Source organism: Rutidosis leptorrhynchoides, chromosome 3 (genome assembly GCF_046630445.1).
Source record: "Rutidosis leptorrhynchoides isolate AG116_Rl617_1_P2 chromosome 3, CSIRO_AGI_Rlap_v1, whole genome shotgun sequence".
In the NCBI taxonomy this organism is placed as follows: Eukaryota; Viridiplantae; Streptophyta; class Magnoliopsida; order Asterales; family Asteraceae; genus Rutidosis; species Rutidosis leptorrhynchoides.
Window position 1 is genome coordinate 589,727,364 of NC_092335.1, and position 22,012 is coordinate 589,749,375.

At 33.6% G+C, this 22,012-nt stretch overlaps 3 protein-coding genes across 3 annotated transcripts; 2 read left to right on the forward strand and 1 right to left on the reverse strand.

Annotated features, from left to right (window-relative positions):
• Positions 1–1,305: 1,305 nt before the first annotated feature.
• Positions 1,306–13,739, forward strand: LOC139898753 (uncharacterized). The gene is made up of 8 exons (XM_071881521.1): positions 1,306–1,484; positions 3,413–3,523; positions 4,026–4,273; positions 7,742–7,900; positions 7,991–8,138; positions 8,825–8,964; positions 9,320–9,355; positions 12,813–13,739. Exons 2-8 carry the CDS (start codon positions 3,445–3,447, stop codon positions 13,488–13,490), a joined length of 1,488 nt encoding a protein of 495 aa, XP_071737622.1. The 5' UTR covers positions 1,306–1,484; positions 3,413–3,444; the 3' UTR covers positions 13,491–13,739.
• A 3,579-nt stretch (positions 13,740–17,318) lies between these two features.
• LOC139898754 (LIM domain-containing protein WLIM1) lies at positions 17,319–19,199 on the forward strand. The gene is made up of 5 exons (XM_071881522.1): positions 17,319–17,599; positions 17,871–17,967; positions 18,058–18,101; positions 18,210–18,299; positions 18,786–19,199. Exons 1-5 carry the CDS (start codon positions 17,465–17,467, stop codon positions 18,987–18,989), a joined length of 570 nt encoding a protein of 189 aa, XP_071737623.1. The 5' UTR covers positions 17,319–17,464; the 3' UTR covers positions 18,990–19,199.
• Positions 19,200–19,739: 540 nt separating this feature from the next.
• Positions 19,740–21,957, reverse strand: LOC139898755 (F-box protein At3g12350). Its single transcript, XM_071881523.1, has 2 exons — positions 20,991–21,957; positions 19,740–20,417 (listed from the first exon to the last, which is right to left on the reverse strand). The coding sequence occupies exons 1-2, from the start codon at positions 21,876–21,878 to the stop codon at positions 19,968–19,970; spliced, it is 1,338 nt and encodes a 445-aa protein (XP_071737624.1). The 5' UTR covers positions 21,879–21,957; the 3' UTR covers positions 19,740–19,967.
• Positions 21,958–22,012: the final 55 nt, after the last annotated feature.

Here is a 22,012-nt window from a genome sequence, read left to right on the forward strand (position 1 = left end):
CCGAAATTACAAACCGTGTATATCAATGCGTATAGCAATATAAAGACACGGGATAATTAAAAACACTATAACCCCAAGAGCATAGTAGAAGTAAACAGATTCCTCTGGCGGTAAAAGAAAAAGAAGAATGACTGCATAGATGGTCAATATAATAACCAGGATCAGAACTGGATTAAGCATTTTCTTAATCTTTTGGAAGTTTGAATTGAGAAAGAAAGTATAGAAGTGGTGAAGATAATGAAACGAAAGAAGCTAATTTATAGCAAAATTCCAAACACATCAATCGAGGCAAATCACCGCATTTAATCAAACAAATCTCAAAATTTCGTAAATACCGGAGAATCAAATCTTATAGATTACGAAGATTTCCTTTAATTCTTTGAATTTCGGAAATCAATCGTGACTACGTCAAAAGTTAAGGCGAACATTTAATTTTCTCATTTCACTCTTTTATGATAGCTTTATTTATACTCTTCCTATAAACGAATCGTTTTATCCATATTATTCAATAGTGGTAAAACTTTATTTTTCAACTTATATTCATCATTAAAATATTCTTGTTGTAAACAATGAAGATCTCTATCAAATTTCATGACTGTGATTTTCACGAACTCCTCTTTGTTTGTCTGCCCTAATATTGTGGCATAAAATGCTCAAGGTTTTAAATGAGCTCAATACTATTCATAACACATTTCATGTATCCAATTTACTGAAATGACTTGTATAACATCATCATTTTGAATGATCTTCGCATTAATGATAAAATGCACTTCGTTGAATAACCTATAGAAATCATGGAAGGAGAGGTCAAACAAACGCGTAAAAGCAATATACCTATCGTTAAAGTCCGTTGGAATTCGCGTAGAGGCCCCGAATATACCTGGGAACCCAAAGACCATATGAAACGGAAATATCCCCATCTCTTCTCAACTGCTGATGCAAACGAGGAAACTACCTAAAAACTTCGGGACGAAGTTTTCAATAACGGGGAGGTACTATAACGACCCTCATTTTTCCATTCTATATTTTTCCAATATTAAAAGCCCAAACAATATAATTAATTTGTTAAATGGAAAAATAGAATTATGTGGACAATATTACCTTCACATGCGTGGCACATGTGAAGGGTTAACTGATGTAGACTAACGGACGTTAGCTATGGGTACCAACTACGTACACTAAGCCAAGTATAGGTACCAATCATGCAAAAAAATAAAGTATAGGTTTTGTGATGCAAATTTATACAAACCACATCTACCAAAGACTTAATTTTTTCAAACATAAACATATAAACATATCCAACAAGGAAAATCACAAACTAGCCCTAATTTTATCAGCTTCTTCGGTCTTTTTATTTCCCCTTTTTTCATTTAATTTGGTCGCGTCTTCTTCATTTGAAGCCCTAACTCAGCTTATTCTTCTTCTTCTTCTTCTGCCATTGACGAAAGCAAGCCCTCGTATTTCAATCTTGTTACATCTCGTATGTGCGCTCTCTCTCTCTCTCTCTCTCTCTCTCTCTCTCTCTCTCTCTCTCTCTCTCTCTTATGCAAATATATTAAATTCACCTGCTTGTTAATTTTTCTCACACTTTGCTACTTCATTTGTACAATTTCCACTGTATATGTGTTAATAACATTAAACAGTATATAAACATAACCTAACACTGTACCTGAGCTGATTTTAGGCATTTATATACTTGTAGACTTGTAGGACCTCTGTATACTGGATTTTGAGGTCTATTACTACGATTCTATATTATTTATTTAAATTTAATAAAATAAATGTCAGAATTTGTCGTTTGATGTAATAAACTCTTAAAGCATAACTTGTTATGTAATGAAATTACATTAAAAGATTAAGTTTTGGAGTTCAGTATATATTATATTTAAAGGTGAATTTTTTTGGAGTGCGATACATACAAAATTAAAACATGGGTTGTTGCTACCTATGACTCTAATGGATTTATAGATGTTAGCAATACATTTTGTAAAGTATATTATGCATTATGTGAAACTGATATGAGTTTTTAAGCAGTATTAATTGGTAGGTGTGTATAAGTAAGTTCTTTAATATGAATAACATACACACATTACTTGCCTAGTCGTTTAAGGAAATGTTTGCTGATAGACTTTTGTTGTTGCAAGCACACCGATACTCGGATACTAGCAAACATGTTATACGCAATTTTTTTCCCTAGATTTGAACACTGTATATGAATTCATATTAAAATGTTATTTACATACTCGCTTCTATTGCAAACATAAGCATCTGCTTGTCTTTTTTTTTTTTTCCTTTCATTAAGTAAGGTTTTCCTGTTCACGCTACCCGGGGGATGGGGGAAGGGAGTGTATTTTTCTCAAATGTGCGAGACCTATTTGGATAGTCAGTGACCGTTTCCGACCCTTTTTCTAAGCCTCCCCAAGATGAAACATTAACATTTACATGTCTTCAACCTGTGTAAAAAGAGAATATCGGTTATTCAAGAAAGAAATTATCTATTTGGTAGAATTCTATAGTAGAGTTGGATATCGCTCATCATGTGCTTATATACTTGTAAATGACCTAGTTTAAAAATCCAGTGTGAATGTATGATCTCAAGGATACGAAAAGCCATATTTTTTTTCAAAAAGGAGAAGACTGACACTAACACAACTGTTATACATCAACATACGCGTGAACTGAGACTTCAACCCACAAACTTATTGTTTTTTTATCTGAAAACTAGGCCAAAGGTTATTCCTTATAAAAAAAGTTCACAAATTGAAAATTTAATCTGGATGAAGTAGGATTAGTTAAAATGCCGAGACCCCTTACACAAGCATATAAACTAGGGGAGTCCATTTATGTGGAATGAGTAGAATAAGCATTCCCTGCACTTCGAGAGTAAGAAAGATCAAGAATATTGTGGAATGAGACCTTTATTAGAATGGTTAATTCCATTGCAAGTGCTTGAACATATGGCATTTTCAGTTGTTTCGAAATGTTTTTACCCCAAATTTTACTGTATCTTACCAAAATTCATCTGGTGCATATATACATCTGGGTCCATTGTTAGTGTGTGACTAGTTTGGATAGAAGACTTCTTTTGGCTTCAAGTTGTCATACATTTTTTGGTTTCATTGTGATGGTAGTACACACCCGTGACCTTTTTCTCGGGTAAGGCAATTTTGTAACTTTGTCAAATGCTTCTACTCTTAGTGTGCTTCATGAGACTGAATGTAACTGAATCTGCAGTGTTTTACAACCCTAGGTTATCTTCTTTTAGTGTTTGACAAGCTTCTTAATCAGTAGAGATTGTTATATTAATGTGTAGAGATTGTTATCTGTTTGTGTTGATGTTGTCATTGGCGTTGCTTAAATTAAGATAAAATTTTTTTATTTTTTTTTTTACTATTATATTTATGTTTTACAGGGATCCTAGAATCTAATTACATAGTAAGCAGGATGAGTGATGATGTTTTTGATGGAAAAGTGTTGGCAGACAAGCTGTCTAAACTCAACAGTTCTCAACAATGTATAGAGTGTATCCTTTTTCCTATTATATTTATGCCTTTTTAAGGTCTTACTGAGCCTGATGGTGATAATTATTATTTTAAGATTTACTCATTTTGTCGATAGGGTTGGAAAAAACTCTACTGTCGTAAGCTATTATCTTTGAACAAATGCAAGAATACACTGCACTAACAACTTCCTAATGAGTGAGTGCACGTTTATATAATTATGTGCCTCTATATGATATATGTTTGTCGCTATTGAGTATATTCGATGACGAGTTATTATATGTTTTACACTATAAGAGTAAGAGCCCTTTCTACATTTTATGCAGCCAATAATAGTGCTTTCACTGTAAAAAAAAACACACAAAACTACAGATTTTTAAGTAAGGAACAACTTTATATGTCCACCTCTTTGTGTTTATTACTCATATACCTCTACTTTGAGTCACACCACATATGCTTGTGTCAATTCTTTGATGTAACACCTTTATGATTTGGCCCATTGGTTTTTCCTTAATATTATTTTAGCAAGTTCTCGTTTGTGTATGTCACATAGAAAGAAAGCCAAAGAAATTGTTGACATATGGCATAAATCATTCAAATCTTCTCAACTGGATCAGCACGTTTCGTTTCTGTATTTAGCAAATGACATTTTGCAAAATAGTAGGCGAAAGGGAACTGAGTTTGTGAATGAATTTTGGAAGGTCATGCCATCAGCCCTTAAGCATGTCAACGAACATGGTAATGAAAATGGAAAGAAAGCAGCGTCAAGACTGGTAATCTCTGTTACTAGTCAATTTTTATTGTCTATTCTTCTTTCAAGTGTAATTGCTTTAACAAATACATAGCATAAGCATATTATACTGTGTCCAATTTGTTGTGTGTGAAGTTAGGGTCTAAATATGCCAAGGCATATTTAGAATACGCGTTCTTTCCTTTTTCAATTTAATATCTACTTTTGGGTTTAATCATCAAATCGTCGGTGGAGTTTGAGATAAGAAGTTTTATGCTTATATTTTTATTTTACACATGCAAATAAAGATTATTATCTTCCATGACTTCTGTATGTTTTTGCATCGCAAGTATATGATCCCATAGCCCTGTTGAGCATACCCCCTTGATAGAATGCATTTCTGACTTTAACAGCTATATATGTTTTTTTGGTAACACCTATAAATATTTGATTCATAATGTTATTCTCAGGATATTTTTGGCAGGCGGTTCTTGGCTCTTACAACCAATTATGCGAATAATTCCTTGCCATTGACCTTTTTAATTGGTGAAAAATCCTTTTAGCCACTTATTTTATAGGATTTTAAATGAGTTTGTGTAGCTAATCTGCTAGTTGGGAATGCTCAATATGTATCATATTATTATTACTATTATTATATTATTATATTATAGGATATACGATAAGTTTATTGTATTTATTAGTTAATTAGGGATATCATTAGTAGGGAGGTATTGTTATTATCTAGTTTAATTAGGGTAGTTTTAGGGATAAAGTTAAGTGAACTCTATAATTAGGGCTTTAGTATTGTAATTGGGATTATGCTGAATATTATTTGGCGATTTGATATCAAGTGAGAGAGTTGGTTTACCTTTCAAAAGTTAATCATAGGAGAACTTACCGACCTCTCGAAAGTCGGCTGTCTATATGATTTTACCATTTAATTCGTTATTATTAGTTGTTCCTATCAATCCGAACCCAATGCTCGTATCGTGGTAAAACTAACAAATAAATAACATAGATAGTCGACAAACTAGAGATTGATGAATTCTCCGATGATTTACTTTCGAGAGGCAAACCAACTCTCCAATGGGATTAAAATCATCAATCCTGATGAAATTACGAAAGTAATGCCCAATATATAGGTAATTGATGTTCCAAAAAAATGCCCTATATATAGGTAATCCCTAACTTGGTTCCTAAGAAATACCTAATTAAAATATAAACCAATAATACTTCTCTAATACTCCAATAAACCTTGTTAGAAACCTAGAAATCTAGAATAATAAATAATAGACCTTATATAATTTCTCAATAATTAATCTGAATCGTAACATTACTCCCGTCCCCAAAAACACCTTGTCCTCTAGGTGTTTCTTTGAACATTCATGATTCCGGGATCCCAAACTTTACCCTCGTAAGCATCACAATTATTTCGAAAACAGGTGCAAAGTCATAGCTTATATGCCAAGTATATGACATGCTCTTCTAGGTTCTCAAAACTTGCTCTAACAGTACGCCTATATAGTTGGTCATATTTTGCGTAACACATGGTCCCATGAATTAGAATTTTTGAATGATTCAATCGACTCTCTTTGTTGAGTATTCCAGGGCCTAATATTGGTACATTATTGGACCATAATCATGTTTTATAACTGCCCAGCTAGAGTCTAAACCAAGCAACTCGTGAGCGCCAAAGGACAAATCGTCTGTGTTGTGCTCGCAGCTTACCTGCTGTACCAATTTATGTCAGCTCTATCTGGTATTACTCTTTTTTGTATATACTTTGGCAATATAGATTTGGTAGCTTCATCACTGCCAACATTGTCATCTTTCTCTTCCTTTATTTTAATTTCTATTGATTCCATCAACATCTTCAAATTTCTCATGCCGCCTATTTGATATAACTTGATATTCTGCTGGAGGAGAACTAAGCTTGCCCTTTCAAAGTCTTGAAGCCTAACTTCTACATTATTTTGAAATTTATCAAGAACCGTGTCAACATCAGCATTCCTTCTTGTATCATGTCAAAACTAACAAAACAGTAAATAAGATAGATAATTGATATTCGAGAGACCGATGAACCCTCTAGCGGTTTACTTTTAAGAGGTAAACATGGTTATAAAAATCCCAATTAGTTCAATAAATCCCTGATTTGGCGATTAATTGCTACAAGATTCTGACTGATTAGACGCTGATTAGCGATTTTACAACCTTCAATCTCCATTAATATTATTCTAGGCACAAGAGTTGGTATTTTCTAGCTAATGGTGCACCCTATGGTTTGCGCGCATAAAGACGCATAAAGAGCTCAACATAAGACGGAAAAGACATTCAAAAGACATGAAAATAACATAAAAAGCAATTTTTTAGTATATCGTCATCAAGCGTTCTCCGTCTAGAAAAGCATTCTTAAACATAAAGCAGGCCTCCCAATGTTTTGCGTAAGCTTTGCAGGCCACTACTTATGCTTAAGCCCTAAAAAGTGCACGTGAGTAGCACACATGCCACATCAGCGTAAAGCACAAAGTCGGTTACACACTTTTCGCATAAATCAATCAATCAATGATAGCGTGACACGTGTCTCCGAACATTACGGAACACTCACGCCTATAAATAGGCCACTTGGGCTAACACTTTTTAGACACTTGAACACTTGAACTTGTGGCTGAGAACTCACTTTCTCACTCTCACATAGTATTTTTTCACTCTAGAACCTGAAGACTTAGCCACAAAGCGCTGAATGGACCAATTCTCAGTTTGGCTGTGTAAGATTGATAAAGCCACCCCACGGTACTAGACCGTGAACCGGGTCTGCAGGGTACTATCCGAGGGTAAACATCAATCGGCAATCCACTCCATCACGCTCCATCACGCGCTAAGGAGTTCTAGTAGATACTTATAAGCCGCTCACCAGAAATAGGTATCAACACTAGCCGTGCTGAAGTGGCTTATATATTGTACAGATTAGCATTGAACGAATTTACAAATTGGTGTTATTTATTTTACAGATAAGTAAATATTAAGATATCAAACGAACGTTTGACGTTTATGTTGGTAAGTTTCTGTTCTATTAGACAACACTTAACGCTTTACGTTCCAGTGGAGATACCTCACCCAAGCATTTGATTCCTTCACATCCCAAGAATCAGGTGTTTTATGAGTGTGTCATATATATGTATTCTTTCTGAACGAGTGGTTCTTCGATTCTTGTGAGCCTTCTCCCATTTGGGTAATTTGAATGTGGTTGCTAATATCTTAATCAATATTCCCTAGGATTTTGGTTTTATGTTTCAAGTTGGCTCTTTCCAAAGTTATGCTCGAACCTGAGAAGTTTTAGATACAATTGATACTTGGTATTTATATATTGAAGGTTTTTTTTTTTTGTTTGCTTCTGTTGCATACATTGTAAATCTTCAATATTAATATCTGATGTTGCTGACTGAGTGACCGTTATTCTACAACTTCTTTTAACAAATGTTATACTGAAATGTTGTTGGTTTTACTTTGCAAGGTTGGTATATGGGATGAAAGGCGGGTTTTTGGATCCCGTGGTCAGAACTTGAAAGATGGAATGCTCGGTAAAAGTCCTCTTCCTCAAACTCCTAACAACGGGAAGACTTCATCTAACCCTATCAAGATAGTGAAGAGGGATGCCAACTCATTAAGACTTGTGAGTATTGGAGTTTGCGTCGTTTATATACGCTCAATTCTGAAATCTCATCTTCCTAAGTTGACCTTTCTTTATATTCTTGGCATTCAGAAATTGGCAGTTGGTTGTACCCCAGAAAAGATAATTACTGCTTTCCATTCGGTACATGATGAGAATGCTACTGAAGATTCTGCCATAAATAATTGTGAAGGTGCAGTTAGACGAGTTGGAGACTTGGAGCGAGAGATTAAAAGTCAAGGTAGAGCGTGTATTTTATACATGTTTTTCTTTGTTGTTTTATGTCTCGGTGAAATTTTTTTTTTATCTAAGTAGAATTCTTAGGGGATGTTTTTATCATCTACCATAAAAAAATTTAGCTAGTAATTCAGTAATTCCTCAAAATAGAGACTGTATATGGCACAAGCTGTCTTATACTAAGTTCCTTACAGTTTTATATACTATAGAGGGCCACAATTTAACAAGTGGCTTTATTTTCTCCATGTTTCCCTGCATTCAGTTCCTTATTGTTTGTTTCAGTTGCTCCATATTATCACTTAAATAAAATTCGTTCTATAATACTCTGTTTTCTTTAGCTCTTTTATAATCTTTAAAGACATGTTGATGTTTTGTTTACATGAACACAAGCTACATATATTAAGTTAATGCCATTGTATAAGTTCTTGAATTGGTAGGGTAAGTTCGTTGTTTATCTTTACATGTCTATGCATAATACTATCACTTATCTAAGTTCGTCTAGTTTGTGATCTAGACTGTCCAGTTTTTTTAAATGATATGGAGTATTGTGCAATCATCTACATAAACATTTAAATCTCAACACCTATAGTAATTTTTTTTTAAACATAAAATTGTGACTTTCTTTTGGAATTAAAATGTATGTATGCTGACTTAGTTATATTTTTAAATCTTGTGTTTTATGTTTTTCAGGAGCTGTACCGGGTTCTTCATTACTGGATGAAATTCAGGAGCAAGAAACTGTACTTCAAGAATGTGTCAACCAACTTGAAAATGCTGAAAGGGCTCGAACATCATTAATTTCCCTACTTAAAGAAGCCCTCCAGGAACAAGTATGATCACATTACTTCTTCGTACCATAACAGATTTCTGATCTAAACCTCCTGCTTCGAATGACTTACTTCATACTTAATCAACTTCTTTGAGACTTTCTTTACAATAGATAAAAGTTTTGTTTACATGAAACAAATCATAGGGTTAGTGTATTACAATAGATAGCAAATTGAAATTCAAAAATCTAAAATGTCTATATCAATTTCAAATTAGAAATGTAGAAAGTTAACATTAACAAAACTTTAATGTTTACTTCTATTTTTGTGGTGGAAGGAGCTTTAGCATAGATCACATTTTCATGTAGTGCCTGTATGCTATAAATGATGAGTTAGTTTTTTATAATTTATATTTCAGGAATTGAAGCAGGATGCTATCCGTACTCAGTTGCAGGTACTTGTTAGCTCTATCTCTCATTAAGCATGATTTGATGTCGGAGCGTGAACATGATTTTTCATTAAAACCATTATGATAATACTTGAAATGGGCTTATCAACAACCACAAATAAATATAAGTCACCAGTTTTAAACGTTCTTTTTATAAGTAAATGCTAAACTATCTTAGTCGTCTTTAATTACTATAGAAAGAGTACCATATCTGTAGTTATCAAATCTGGATAATCTGTAGTTTTTTATGTTCAGAGACAATTGTTACCCCTAGTTTGTTTTTAGTGTCCGGTTGTATTGGTTCACCTAGCACTAGTGATTGATTTAAATCCTTTTTTAGCGCATATCATTAGCGTCGTTTATCAATACAAAATGAGCACCCAAGTTGAATGAATAGGTTATTATTAGAGAGACTATTAATGAGTTGTATGTGTGAATCCTAATTTTGCGTGAATATAATAGGATTAGGACGTTATCACTAAAATGAGGCCCCGTCTTTCATTAGATGTGAAGGGGCTCATGTTGTAATGAGACTGTTACAGTAGTGTTGTTCATAGATTGCTCATGATATATGTAGAAGATAAGTCAATTTTGTAGATTATCCTACACCGTAGTATGAGTGTCTTTTCATGATTTTCATCTAAAATGTTTGATGTTCCAATACTATCTCTAATTTGGTGAGCATTGTTGATATATTTTAATTATAATAAGATTAAAATATAAGTGGATTATATAACTATATTACTATCATATTACAATTGTGTATTAGAGAAGATAAAGGAAAGATATTAAAATTGTTATTTGGACCGGGTTTTTATTTGTTCAGCGTAACCAAAGTCATACCGACTGCTATTGTCTTTTTTTTTTTTTTTTTTTTTTTTTTTTTTTTTTTCATGACTGTAAGTCTGTAATAAAAGAACTGACACTTTTTTAACGTTTATAAAACATATAAAAAACTTTTTTTTGTACATGTAAATTTTACAATCAATAACATTCTAAATAATGAACATGTAATGTTAATTTAATAATCAAGAAAATACCAATTGGTACAAGGTTATAGTCGGTGAATCAAATTAGGGTCATAGGTGGTGCATTGAATTATTAATATTATTTTTTATTATATATTTAATTAAATGTAAATAAACTATAATTATATATACACACACTTAAAGATTCACCTGGCACCTGTAACTTCTACAAGAGGTACAAGATCACTAGAGTCACTAGACGTGTCACTATTCCCTGAAGATGGGAGTGAATGGATCCTAAATTATAATTCAAACTCTTAACTTGCTTAAATCCTTAAGTGTGTGTATTTATAATTAGAGTTTACATTTAATTAAATATATAATAAACAAATAATATTAATTATTACGTTGTTATATGTAGAAGATAGAATAGTTACGTTGATTTGTTGCAGGATGTAATATCTCAAATAATAGAAAATATGACCCACAAGGAATCATGAATTGGCAAATAAGTAAGAATAATAGTCATGTAGGGAGTCTTTTAATTTGATGTTTATCATTAATCATCAAGTTGTCTTGTTAGATTTGCATTAATACTAGTATTAGTAGCCAAACTGGTTTAGTACGTCTCTAGTATTTGAATGTTTAGGATTTCATTTGGTTGATTGTCTTAACATAATGTGATATATAAAAAGAGTCGTTATCTCAACCCTCATGGGTTTTATGACTTTTATCTTCATCCGGTATATGATAATCCTCCTTTTCCGTCTAGTAGCATGTTACTTATTATATCTATTACGCGTGACAATACGTGAACTGTCTAGTTTGTAGCTTCGTGCTACTTCAGTTGGTATCAAAGCCTTACAGGAATTTTCTAATTTATAGCTTTGTGCTACATCAAGAAAATACTGACCATCTTGTATCTAGAGCGTATATTAATCTATGACGATACAATACGATACTACCTATAAATCGGTGACTACTCTCGTATGTGATGATAAGATTAGTTCATTAGTTATATATTTGTCGATATTACTTTCAGATATCTTTAAACCGTATCTTAAATCATGTGTTATTCTCTGTTGTCAAATAGAGGGAAAAAAACGTTTTGAGTAAATTAACTCTGGAGGGCAAGTTAGTCACTTGTCCCTACAATACTTTGTATGTTTTCTGTTATAGATAGGGATTTAGGCTTATATTTTTACTAAGCTTAGCTTCATATAGTGACTTCATGTCATTGGGAGAGTTGGTATGTTACTCGAATACAGACCATCATATTTAGTTATATTTACTTGTTTTATTTTATTTTTTGGTTAATCTACATATTATTATCAAGACGTGTCTTATCAAATCAGTATCAGAGTGGTTTAATGAGAGAGAGGTAGCCAGTATTAGCGAATTAATACTTCAAACTTGTACCGCAAACTTGGTATTGAAGAGGTAAGGTGGGGAAATGAGTGACAAACTGAAAAAAAAAAAAAACTGCAGAAATTGTTCGTCGGGGTCTACTGCAGCCCATGGCTTCAAAAAAAGTATGGCGAAGACGGTAGTTTTCAGGAAAAATATACTAGACGAACCTTCAGCGAATGAAAGGAGGGTAAGCTCACGATTAGGGCAATGGCCAACATGCTTCAGAAGAAGCGTGTAGTAGGGCACAAACGTAATAGTCGGTCATAGTGCAAAGTGAAAAGTAAAGGTTCAAAGAGGAGCTTGTTTGTAGGTATAAGAATTAGTAGCCTCGGGACAAAGCTTCACATGAATGTGTATGGACCCAATAAATGTGCTTGATTTTTTAATAATTAAGCATAATTAAGTATAAATGTGGATGATTTTAAGAAGATACTAGATATAAATATAGTTATAGTTACCCCAAGGGGTTGGGTGCTTGGTAATCTTCAAACAAGACCAAGGTTCAATCCCACTAGCTGCACTTTAGGCCTTGTCTTTAAAGAAAAGGTTATAGTTGTGGTTATAGTTATAGTTATTACATGTTTAGATGTCCTTAGAGAATCTGAAGTCAATACCTAATTTTGAACATTATATATTGTAAAATTGCAATACATTTATAAAAAGGATGATTAATATGTGTTACTGTATAACTTATTTTGAGTGACACTACATTTTTTGAAATCACCTTAAATTTTATGTTCATGTATGTATTTTGTTTAGGGCTGTGTGAATGTGGGCTTTGAAAGTGGTTATGTCAAATTTGAAAGTCATAATTGAGAGTTGTAAATAAGCATAGTATTATAACATGCTGAGTAGATGGTCTTTGGATGTGCTTCTGTCACTTTTTTGTGTGTGTGTGTTGTGTGTGTAGCATTGGGGCAAGTGTTTTTGAAGTTCTAGATGACGCTATTGGATGATGCATGCATCGAAACATAGTCATGTCTTTTTCAATCTTCTATTTGAGTGAGAAATTATTTTATTGGTTTGGGGATAATATAAAACTTTTTTGCTCAACTATAACCCTAAAGTTACTAATAATATTGCAGGTTGCTCGTAATCAAATCGATCATACTGCAAATTTGAAGAAGAAATTTGAATCACCAAGTGAAGTCAAAAGTGTTGAAAATGTACCACCAACTCAATCAGTATCTATTGAAACTACAACACACGTTACCGATGAAGAAAACACAAAGACCGCTGCCGCTGCTATTGCCGCCAAGCTTGCCGCCTCAGCATCATCAGCACAAATGCTTACATCCGTTCTCTCGTCTCTAGTAGCTGAAGAAGCCGCCTCAATCAGTAACGGCTTTAATTCATCTGCATTCAAAAGACCCAAACTCGAAACTCCCATGTCAACCTCAGATTTAGCGAATTCTAACGCTGTTAGTTCAGGTTATTTTACTACCAACCAGACATCGTATCCACAGCCGCCACTTCCACCATCATCTATTGGCGGCACAAGTTCTCCGGCGAACCAATTTGTGCAGCCAATGATGGGTGGCATGCCGTTTGCATACGGTGCTACCACCCTACCGCCGCCACCACCGCCGCCGCCACTCCCTTTGCCGTCACATATTGCAATGAGTATGATGAGGCCGCCGCTTCAGCAACCGCAACAGTCTCAGCCACAACAAACTGGAAATGGCGGGTATTACGGGCTGCCAGGTGTCGGATTTTATGGGCAAAACAATCAGCCGACCCCACCACCTGTTTCCCGCCAGTGATAATGATAAGTCGTTTTGTATATTAATAGGAATCTAGACATGATTGAAGCTTTAATACTGGCAGTTCATTTCCTCTCCTGACTTGTCTGTACTTTATTATGTTACCATATTATTTTGTTAAATGTAAGGTGAGGTTTAACTGCAAGTCAATCATGTCTTATAACTTATATAAGGTTGTATGTCTTACCTTTCATAAATTTGTTATTACTTCCATTTCATAGAAGTTGTAGCCTTACTTATTACTGTACTATGATGTCACTTAAATAAGTTTCAGTGTTGTGTTTATTATGTCAGTTTTGCTCTATGATATTCTCCAAATGCTTCCTTGTGAGGTTTTATTTATTTATTATTTTTTTTAAACAAAATCAAACTCCATATTCATTTTTGACACATATTCTGAATTTCATGTTAATAAATTATTACTGGTCTTTCTTTTCTTTTCTTTCTGAATCCAATTTAATAACATACAATACAATAATAGATCATAATAAAGTCAAATACACCTAATAAAATCAATCTTGACCACTTCATATCCTTGTGCTGATAGAAGGTCTTCATATTACCGTTTTTCACATTTCCACTTTATTGTATGAGATGCAAAACATGCACATAGAGATACTTATGTAATTCTAGATGTTCAAGCACAATGCGTCGTCATCATAGGAAACTTGAGATTTTGTTTTAAGATCTGGAAGCGATTTGCAAATTGGTAAAAGGAAAGCCGAGATTAGAAACTCGATTCTTGTTTAAATTACTGATTGATATGATAATTTGAATTGTTGAGTTATTTGCTAGTGCAGCCTAGCATTGATTTATAACACTAATTGACTAATACCAATTAGTTGAGGAAACCGTCCGATCCCGAATAAGATTGTGTATGTTGGAGATCAATTATTAAAACTTGCTAAAGAATAGTGAAAGGCTCTCTGCTAGGGGGATTAGCTTGTTATTCCTCTTGAGGGGAATAGTTCTTTTTTTAGATGAACCAAACCAAACAGAAATTATACAACTTCAAGTATAGGTACAGAAATTGAGCCAAAAAATAATCCAAACTGGGCCGACAACTTTGGATATCAAATTAGTTCTAGTTTTAATGGCGGTGGAGTTGCGTCCCAGAACTCTATTGGATCCATGAGAAACAACCAGAGTGGATCAACCGGTCCAAACGCTACAGACCTTGGTTCGATATTTGCATCGACCACGAGCCAGCAGGCACCACGATTGGCTCCACCTCCACACAATGCTGTTGGTAGAGGGAGAGGAAATAGAAATCAAGGGCAAAACCGTTAAACCCGTCCAAAACCATCATCTGAGCAACCACCACTACTGGATTTGCTCTAATCTGTATATCATTAATTAAATTAATAGCATTGTATATATGTTTTATGTGTTGTTTGTATTAGTACAGTAAGTAGTTTAGTTTAGGAATATTAGAATTCTTTATTAAAGTTTTAGTACAGTAATATTAGGAATATTAGTAAGCACTGTAGTAGTTTATGTTTTATGGTATGATACTGACTTCTTTGTCAAAGTAGAATCATAAAACACTGAGCTTTATTCTGTCACGTATTGGTCTTTACAATTGAGCTTTGCTGCTCTATAATTAATTTTATGATATTACCATTTTAACTTTTTTTACTTAAATTGCAAACTTATGGTACATCTCATACAATCACTAAAGTGAAAAAGAAAAGGTAGGTGGTTGCATCATGACCAAGTGTGTGTCGGCAACGTTTACTTATGTGCCTTTGTCCAAAATTACAAACAAGACAACATTCAATTCAACTACATTACTATTTTTAAACCAGATCTTGGTCTTGACCATGTATATGCACAAATATAAAATCCTTAACAAGAATTAGTCCAAGTATTTTAAATACTCAGTACTAAAGTTATTAATTCTATATCTACTTTTTTTTTTGTTTTTTTTGTAAAAGCAAAAGCAGAGGTTTTTTTTTTTGGGTGAGCGAGGAAACCCTCCTATGAACGAGCACATTGGCTCCCCCATAGAAGGTAAAACCTCGGGTAATCAAGCCCCCCGAGCGCGAGACCTGGTACCGGGTGAATTGCGCATTATGCGCACCCTCTAGTCACACTCCCTTTTTGAACAATTTGGCATAGCCAGGAATTTACTAAATAAAGTTCTTTATTCATGTGAGTTTGGGATTGCGCTTGATGAGATTATTATATTACTTATTTTGTAATAGTTACTACAAGGTGTAGGTACTACATCGTTTACAGGGGCGTCCTGTCAAATTTATGGGCCCTGTACGTTAAATAAAAGTGGGCCCTTATATACATAAAATTTTCAATTATATAATAATAAAGTTTAATAATACTAATAAAGTCATAATTACTACGATCAATCAAAATAACGGACGTAGAAAACGTAGTATCAAATCCAATAGAAAACGTAGCATGGTGTATTATTTTTTTTATTTAAATTCTTAATTATCAAATGGACTCATGCATGGATAATGAGTCAATGTATGTAACATTATACTATATTTTTGGGCCCCTAAAGATATTGGGCCCTGTACGGTTGCATGGCCCAATATCCGATCTTGATCGTTTACTCATTTTTTCTTGCCACCACAGACTTCAAAGAAAGTGAAGTTTGAACGATGGATGCATGAGATAAAAGTTTGTTGGACATAATGTACTTTACCTATTATATTACTATATACGTATTAGCTGCTCAAATTTATCACCCACCATCCTTAACTTTGAGTACATAGAAAATGGGTCTAGTGCTTACTTCCTTTTTACCTAATTAGTATCTTTAGTTATTACTATATTCGATAAATAATAATTGATAGATTAAAGATAGATCTAATTTTAAAAATGGTTATTTATTATTTACTTTAATAAAGTGACCATGACATTTCCAAAATCAAGTATGACCCTTAAACATATCTTTGTTTTCATTTTTGCTAAAATTATTTATGAAGTTCGTTTATAGTAAATGGTAAATGAACTCTTATTTACCGTTAACTTATATATGTTGTAAAAAAAGTACTATTAATTTAGTTATCACACCGTGAATAATTTTACTCGAACCAAGTCTATGGTGATAAACTCTACATGAAATTTTTTTTTATTAACGGCATAATAGTATATACTATATATTATATATATATATTTTATATATGAAAACGAAACATTTACAAGGAATTCCAATTACATAAAAGCACATACATCTATAGAACCAAAAACGAGAAAAATTATAGAGACCGAGATGAAAACACTCCACAGATGGCAGGAAAACGCCTTAGTCCGTTCATTATCATTAAGGGCGAGATTGGACTTTAAAAGAATTAACTTAACAAGCTAAAATGGTAACGGGTCACAGTGTTGGCAATTCAACGACAAAGCACCCCTAACCATCCCAAATTCTCTCGACCAAAACGACTACTCTCTACATTAATTTTCATCAAGTTGAAAACAAACTTACTTTGGTTTACCTAAACGATAGATTCTCACCGTTCAAACATTGAATAAACCTTGTTTTATTACTGAAAATATAAATCTGTAAATTAATAAGATTTTCATGTTCAGACTAAACGGACATATATACGTAGACTAACCGAGTTTTCTTTAATCATTTCAACCCTTTTCCCGATATTCTCAAAATATGCTTTTATTGGATTTAAACACGAGATCTCCTATGTTATATATAAAATACAAATTCGGATATTTTATTATTTATTGATGATGCAACTCCATAATAATGAGTGAGTATGACAGGTAGTTGCTTAGTTGGATTCATTTACAGAATGAGTGGTTACATAAGTGACAGGTTGTTGCTTCCTTAGAAATTCAGACAAAATAATTGTCATGGATCCCCTTCATACATATCATATGTTACCACTTTCATTATTTTCCTAACATTATCTCCTAAATTCCTCTACACCTTCCATTATTTACAACTTACTCACCTTTGTTTTTCTAAGCTAAAAACAACATCACCAAACATGGCATTTGCAGGCACAACCCAAAAATGTATGGCTTGTGACAAAACTGTCTACCTTGTCGATAAACTCACCGCCGATAACCGAGTTTTCCACAAAGCTTGTTTTAGATGCCACCATTGCAAAGGCACCCTCAAGGTTGTTTAGTTTCCTCCCACACTTTTTTTTTTCTGTTCATTTTTTATAGAACGAAAAAAAAAAAAAAAACGTTATCCGTTTACCAGTTAACGTAGCCTTGAACATACAACTTCTTGGTTGATGAGTTGGTTTCATATTGCTATACTCCAAATTTAAGGGTCTTTGGTCTTCTTACATATTTATAAATTTATTAGATCTAGTTGTTTGGTGGTCAAATGTTTGAATCTAAATCCAGGCTAACAAATCATGATCAAATTTTGGAATTTTGCAGCTTAGCAATTACAACTCTTTTGAGGGAGTTTTGTATTGCAGGCCACACTTTGATCAATTATTTAAGCAGACTGGTAGCTTAGACAAAAGCTTTGATGGTATCTCTTTAATTAGAGTTTTAATTGTAGTTATGTTTATAAGTTGTAACAACAATTTTAATTGACTAATTGGTATTGATGTTATTTCAGGCACACCTAAGATTGTGAAGCCACAGAAAACCATTGATGGTGAGGTAATAACAAGAATAAAAGGCAACCATAAATTGAATCTAGATCTGATTTATTTATTTGGAATTTAATGCTGCATTTTTAATAATAAACCTTTTGTATTTATCTAACAGAAGCCAATGGCTAATAAAGTGTCAAGTATGTTTGTGGGAACAAAAGATAAATGTTTGGGCTGTAGCAAGACTGTCTATCCAACCGAAAAGGTAACACTATAGTTCACATCTTACTAGTTTAAGGGTGCGTTTCATAAAACAGAATGATTAAGGTGTTGAATGATTCAAAGGTTGTGATTGAATTTAGTTCTAAACAACAATAATGCATTCTGAATGAACTCTATGATGTAGATTAATGTATTAACCTATTAAGTAAATACTTAAAAGAAGATAATTGTTTAATAAGTTTTCTAGATACGGAGTATAAGTTAAGGAAGATATTGAAGGAAATGGAGGCGTTGAATGGTTAAGAGAGTATTTCAAACCCTGAATGGTTCAACATAGATTGTCGAATGATTTAGCATCATCTGTCATTCAGATGTCACTAACATACACAATGAATGCTAAACGGTTTAACATTCAGCACTGAATCATTCTATTAAAAGACAATCAAACGCACCCTAAGTCATTATGTTAAAATATTAACACAGCATAAGATATTGAACTGCATTAGCTGATGCAACATTTGTAATACAGGTTTCAGTGAATGGAACTGCATACCATAAAAGCTGCTTCAAATGTAGCCATGGAGGGTGTACGATTAGCCCATCGAACTACATCGCACACGAAGGTCATCTATACTGCAGACACCATCACACTCAACTCATCAAAGAAAAGGGTAACTTGAGTCAGCTTGAGGGTGACCGTGCTACAAGGGCTGCTGGACATGTGGCACCTTGATCGATCGTAACCTGTTATTATCATCTTGTAACATTTTACAATTTATCTTTTTCGTATTGCTGTTGGGAATAGTTTATGCTTGATAAAGAGATCGAAGTCCGCTTTCCTATTTCATAATCGACTTTATGAGATTGTTCTGTCTGTTATTGTATTGATTTGGCTCATGTAACGGTTTATATGAAATCTATTGATACTAGAATACAAGCTTCATACTAATAGATTTCAAGCTATGTTAGCCTGTTTATTATACATAAAATATGATCCTGATACAACATCAAAGAGAACGTCGGGACTTTGAAACGGACTAGTCAGTCGAGCCGGACAGTGACTGACGTTGACTTTTAGTAACATATATATTTAACATGTATATATTTCACATAAATGTATCAAACATAAATATATCAAACGTAAATATTTCAAATATATGTATAGGGCAAAAATCTGAATATAAAGATATTAAAATTTTGACACCAACCTTTACTTTGACCGACTTAGACCGACTTTTTAGCATTGACCGACTCATTAGACGTTTTGGGCAAAACGGGATGGGCTAGTCACCGAACCGCCTAGTCAGTCGAGACGGCTTATGTTTAAAACACTCGACTGAGTACTTAAAAGATCTGAGTAGTAATAAGGGTGAAGACATCTATCAAGAAGTATGGATTTGTAACTCAGACACAAGAAAATCATCAAACAAGAGCATTTCGATAACTAACTAAAAACTACAATTCAATTACATGAATAGGCTTAACTAACACAATGTCATATCCCTGGACCTGGAGTCCTTAACAACAATTTTTTAACATCATACAATGAATATGAACAAATAAAGACAACTTTTACATAAACACTGAAATTGTACATAATGTTACAGACTTTATTATACAAACAAACTAATTTAAATCCATACAGATTGTATCCAAGATCTAATTTAGATCCATCAACTATTACACTAATAAAGAATAATCAAATCAAATACTACAAAGGTTGCATTGCATCTAACAAACATCCATCCACCACAATATGCTTCAGATCGATAATGTGATTATCACGAAGAAACCCAAATCCAAACGTTCCATCACCATATTGCCAAATCCTACCCTCGCAGTTATGAGGATTCACAGTAGTCGGACCCACCAATCCCGGTAACACAAGATCATAACTTGAATTAATGTAACAAATTCGTGACACAGGCTCCATCTCTGAGCGCAGTAGTTGTCCAGGTGGCAGAAGATGTTCACGCGTATCGTATATGTCTTTTTCTTCAGACGAAAAAGGAGATTCGAAAAACGTAGTATTTGAGGTCCAAAACACTGGTGCGTAGCTAGAAAAAGGTTTGCAAGAATCCCCAATTCTTCGGCACGCTATGCCACCAATGTCATCATATACCACAAGATAAAAGTCCAAATTTGCATCTTCACAAATGCCCTACAATAACAAATTATCAATCCCATTTCATTAAAGTCAAGTTCCATAATTTTGACAAATTCAACAGAAATCGTCGATTAATTTAGGGAAAACTTCAGAGATAGTAAACACAAGTTCATTCTGAAATTTCATGATGTAGGCAAAACAAATCGTTTCACGCATTAAAAGGAATAAAGGATTGTATGTTGAAAGTTGTCAGCAATGAAATTGTAATATCAACAAAAAGGATTGAACTTTCTCCATAATTTTGACGAAATCAACTAAAATCATCGATTAATTTAGGGAAATTTTCAGAGATAGTTAACACAATGTTCATTCTAAAATTTCTAGATGTAAGTAAAACAAATCGTTTCGCGCATCAAAAGGATTGTATGTTAAAATTTGTCAGCAATGAAATTGTATTAACAACAAAAAGAAATGAACTTTCTAATCTAGATAACCAAATTACCGGTTTATCTAACCTTTTAGATGATAAAATTGTACTTTCCATCCCATTCAGTAAATAAACAATGTTTGAATACCTACATTTTGGAGCTTATGTTACCTATTTTTGAAATGAACACATAAATTTACCTTCCAAAGACCCTGCAACGGCCTTAAATCCGTAGGACAGTAATTCACAATCTTAACAAAATGCTCAGATTCCCATTTCTTATTCCAATTTCTCTCTTTTTCTCTTCTCCTTTGTCGTCCAACGGGACTCGTTCTATTCGCGAAATACTGATAAACTTCTGTGGGTGGAGACCCACTTTCGAATCCAATCTCTTCATTTGCAACATTTAAATTACCAGATAAACCAAACCCAACCCTTTCTTCAATCACAATATGATACTCACCAATATGATTAACATTCACATTAACCAAATCGATCCCTTCAAGACTTGAAACCAACCCATTTTCGACAATCGAGATCAAACTAGAATCCAACTGAAACCCACAATAAGGTTCAAGATAATTAACAATTTCACCTTTTGGTGAAATACCCATCAATAAAAAAGGTGACTTTATGACGTCATAATTACCATTATTAGAAGGTGAAACCCTAGACCCGGTAATAAAACAAGAACCCCATTCAAAATACACCAAAGCAGGTGGCTTGCTTGAAATCAAATTAGGGGTAGTTCTAATTTGTGATTGTGTTTGGTTTCGAGAACTTAATCGCCAGAACCCAATTAGGTTTTCGTATTCATGTAACGTTTTGTAAAGATGTCTGTATGCAATCTTACCGGAGCCCCATTTCTTGATATGGGTCTTGGATCCCCACCGGCGATCGCACATTGAAAACCATAATTTGGAATCGGTACGGCAGAGGGAAAGATTGCGTTTTGATGTGCAGGCGAATGATGAAATTTCAGATGGTGTGAGAAATGATAAGATGCAGAGCTGAACGTCTTCTGGGAAATCGGAAAATTGTAGCAGCTCCGGCGACATGGGTGTATCGACGGCGGTGAGATTTGACATTTGTTAAGAAATTTGGTTGAACAGAATGATGTTTTCGTGCATAAATTGGTGTTTTCTGGAGAATGAGATGGGAGTTTGATACAGATGTACGGATCTCTGATTCTAAGGATGAAAAATAATTAAATTAAATTAAA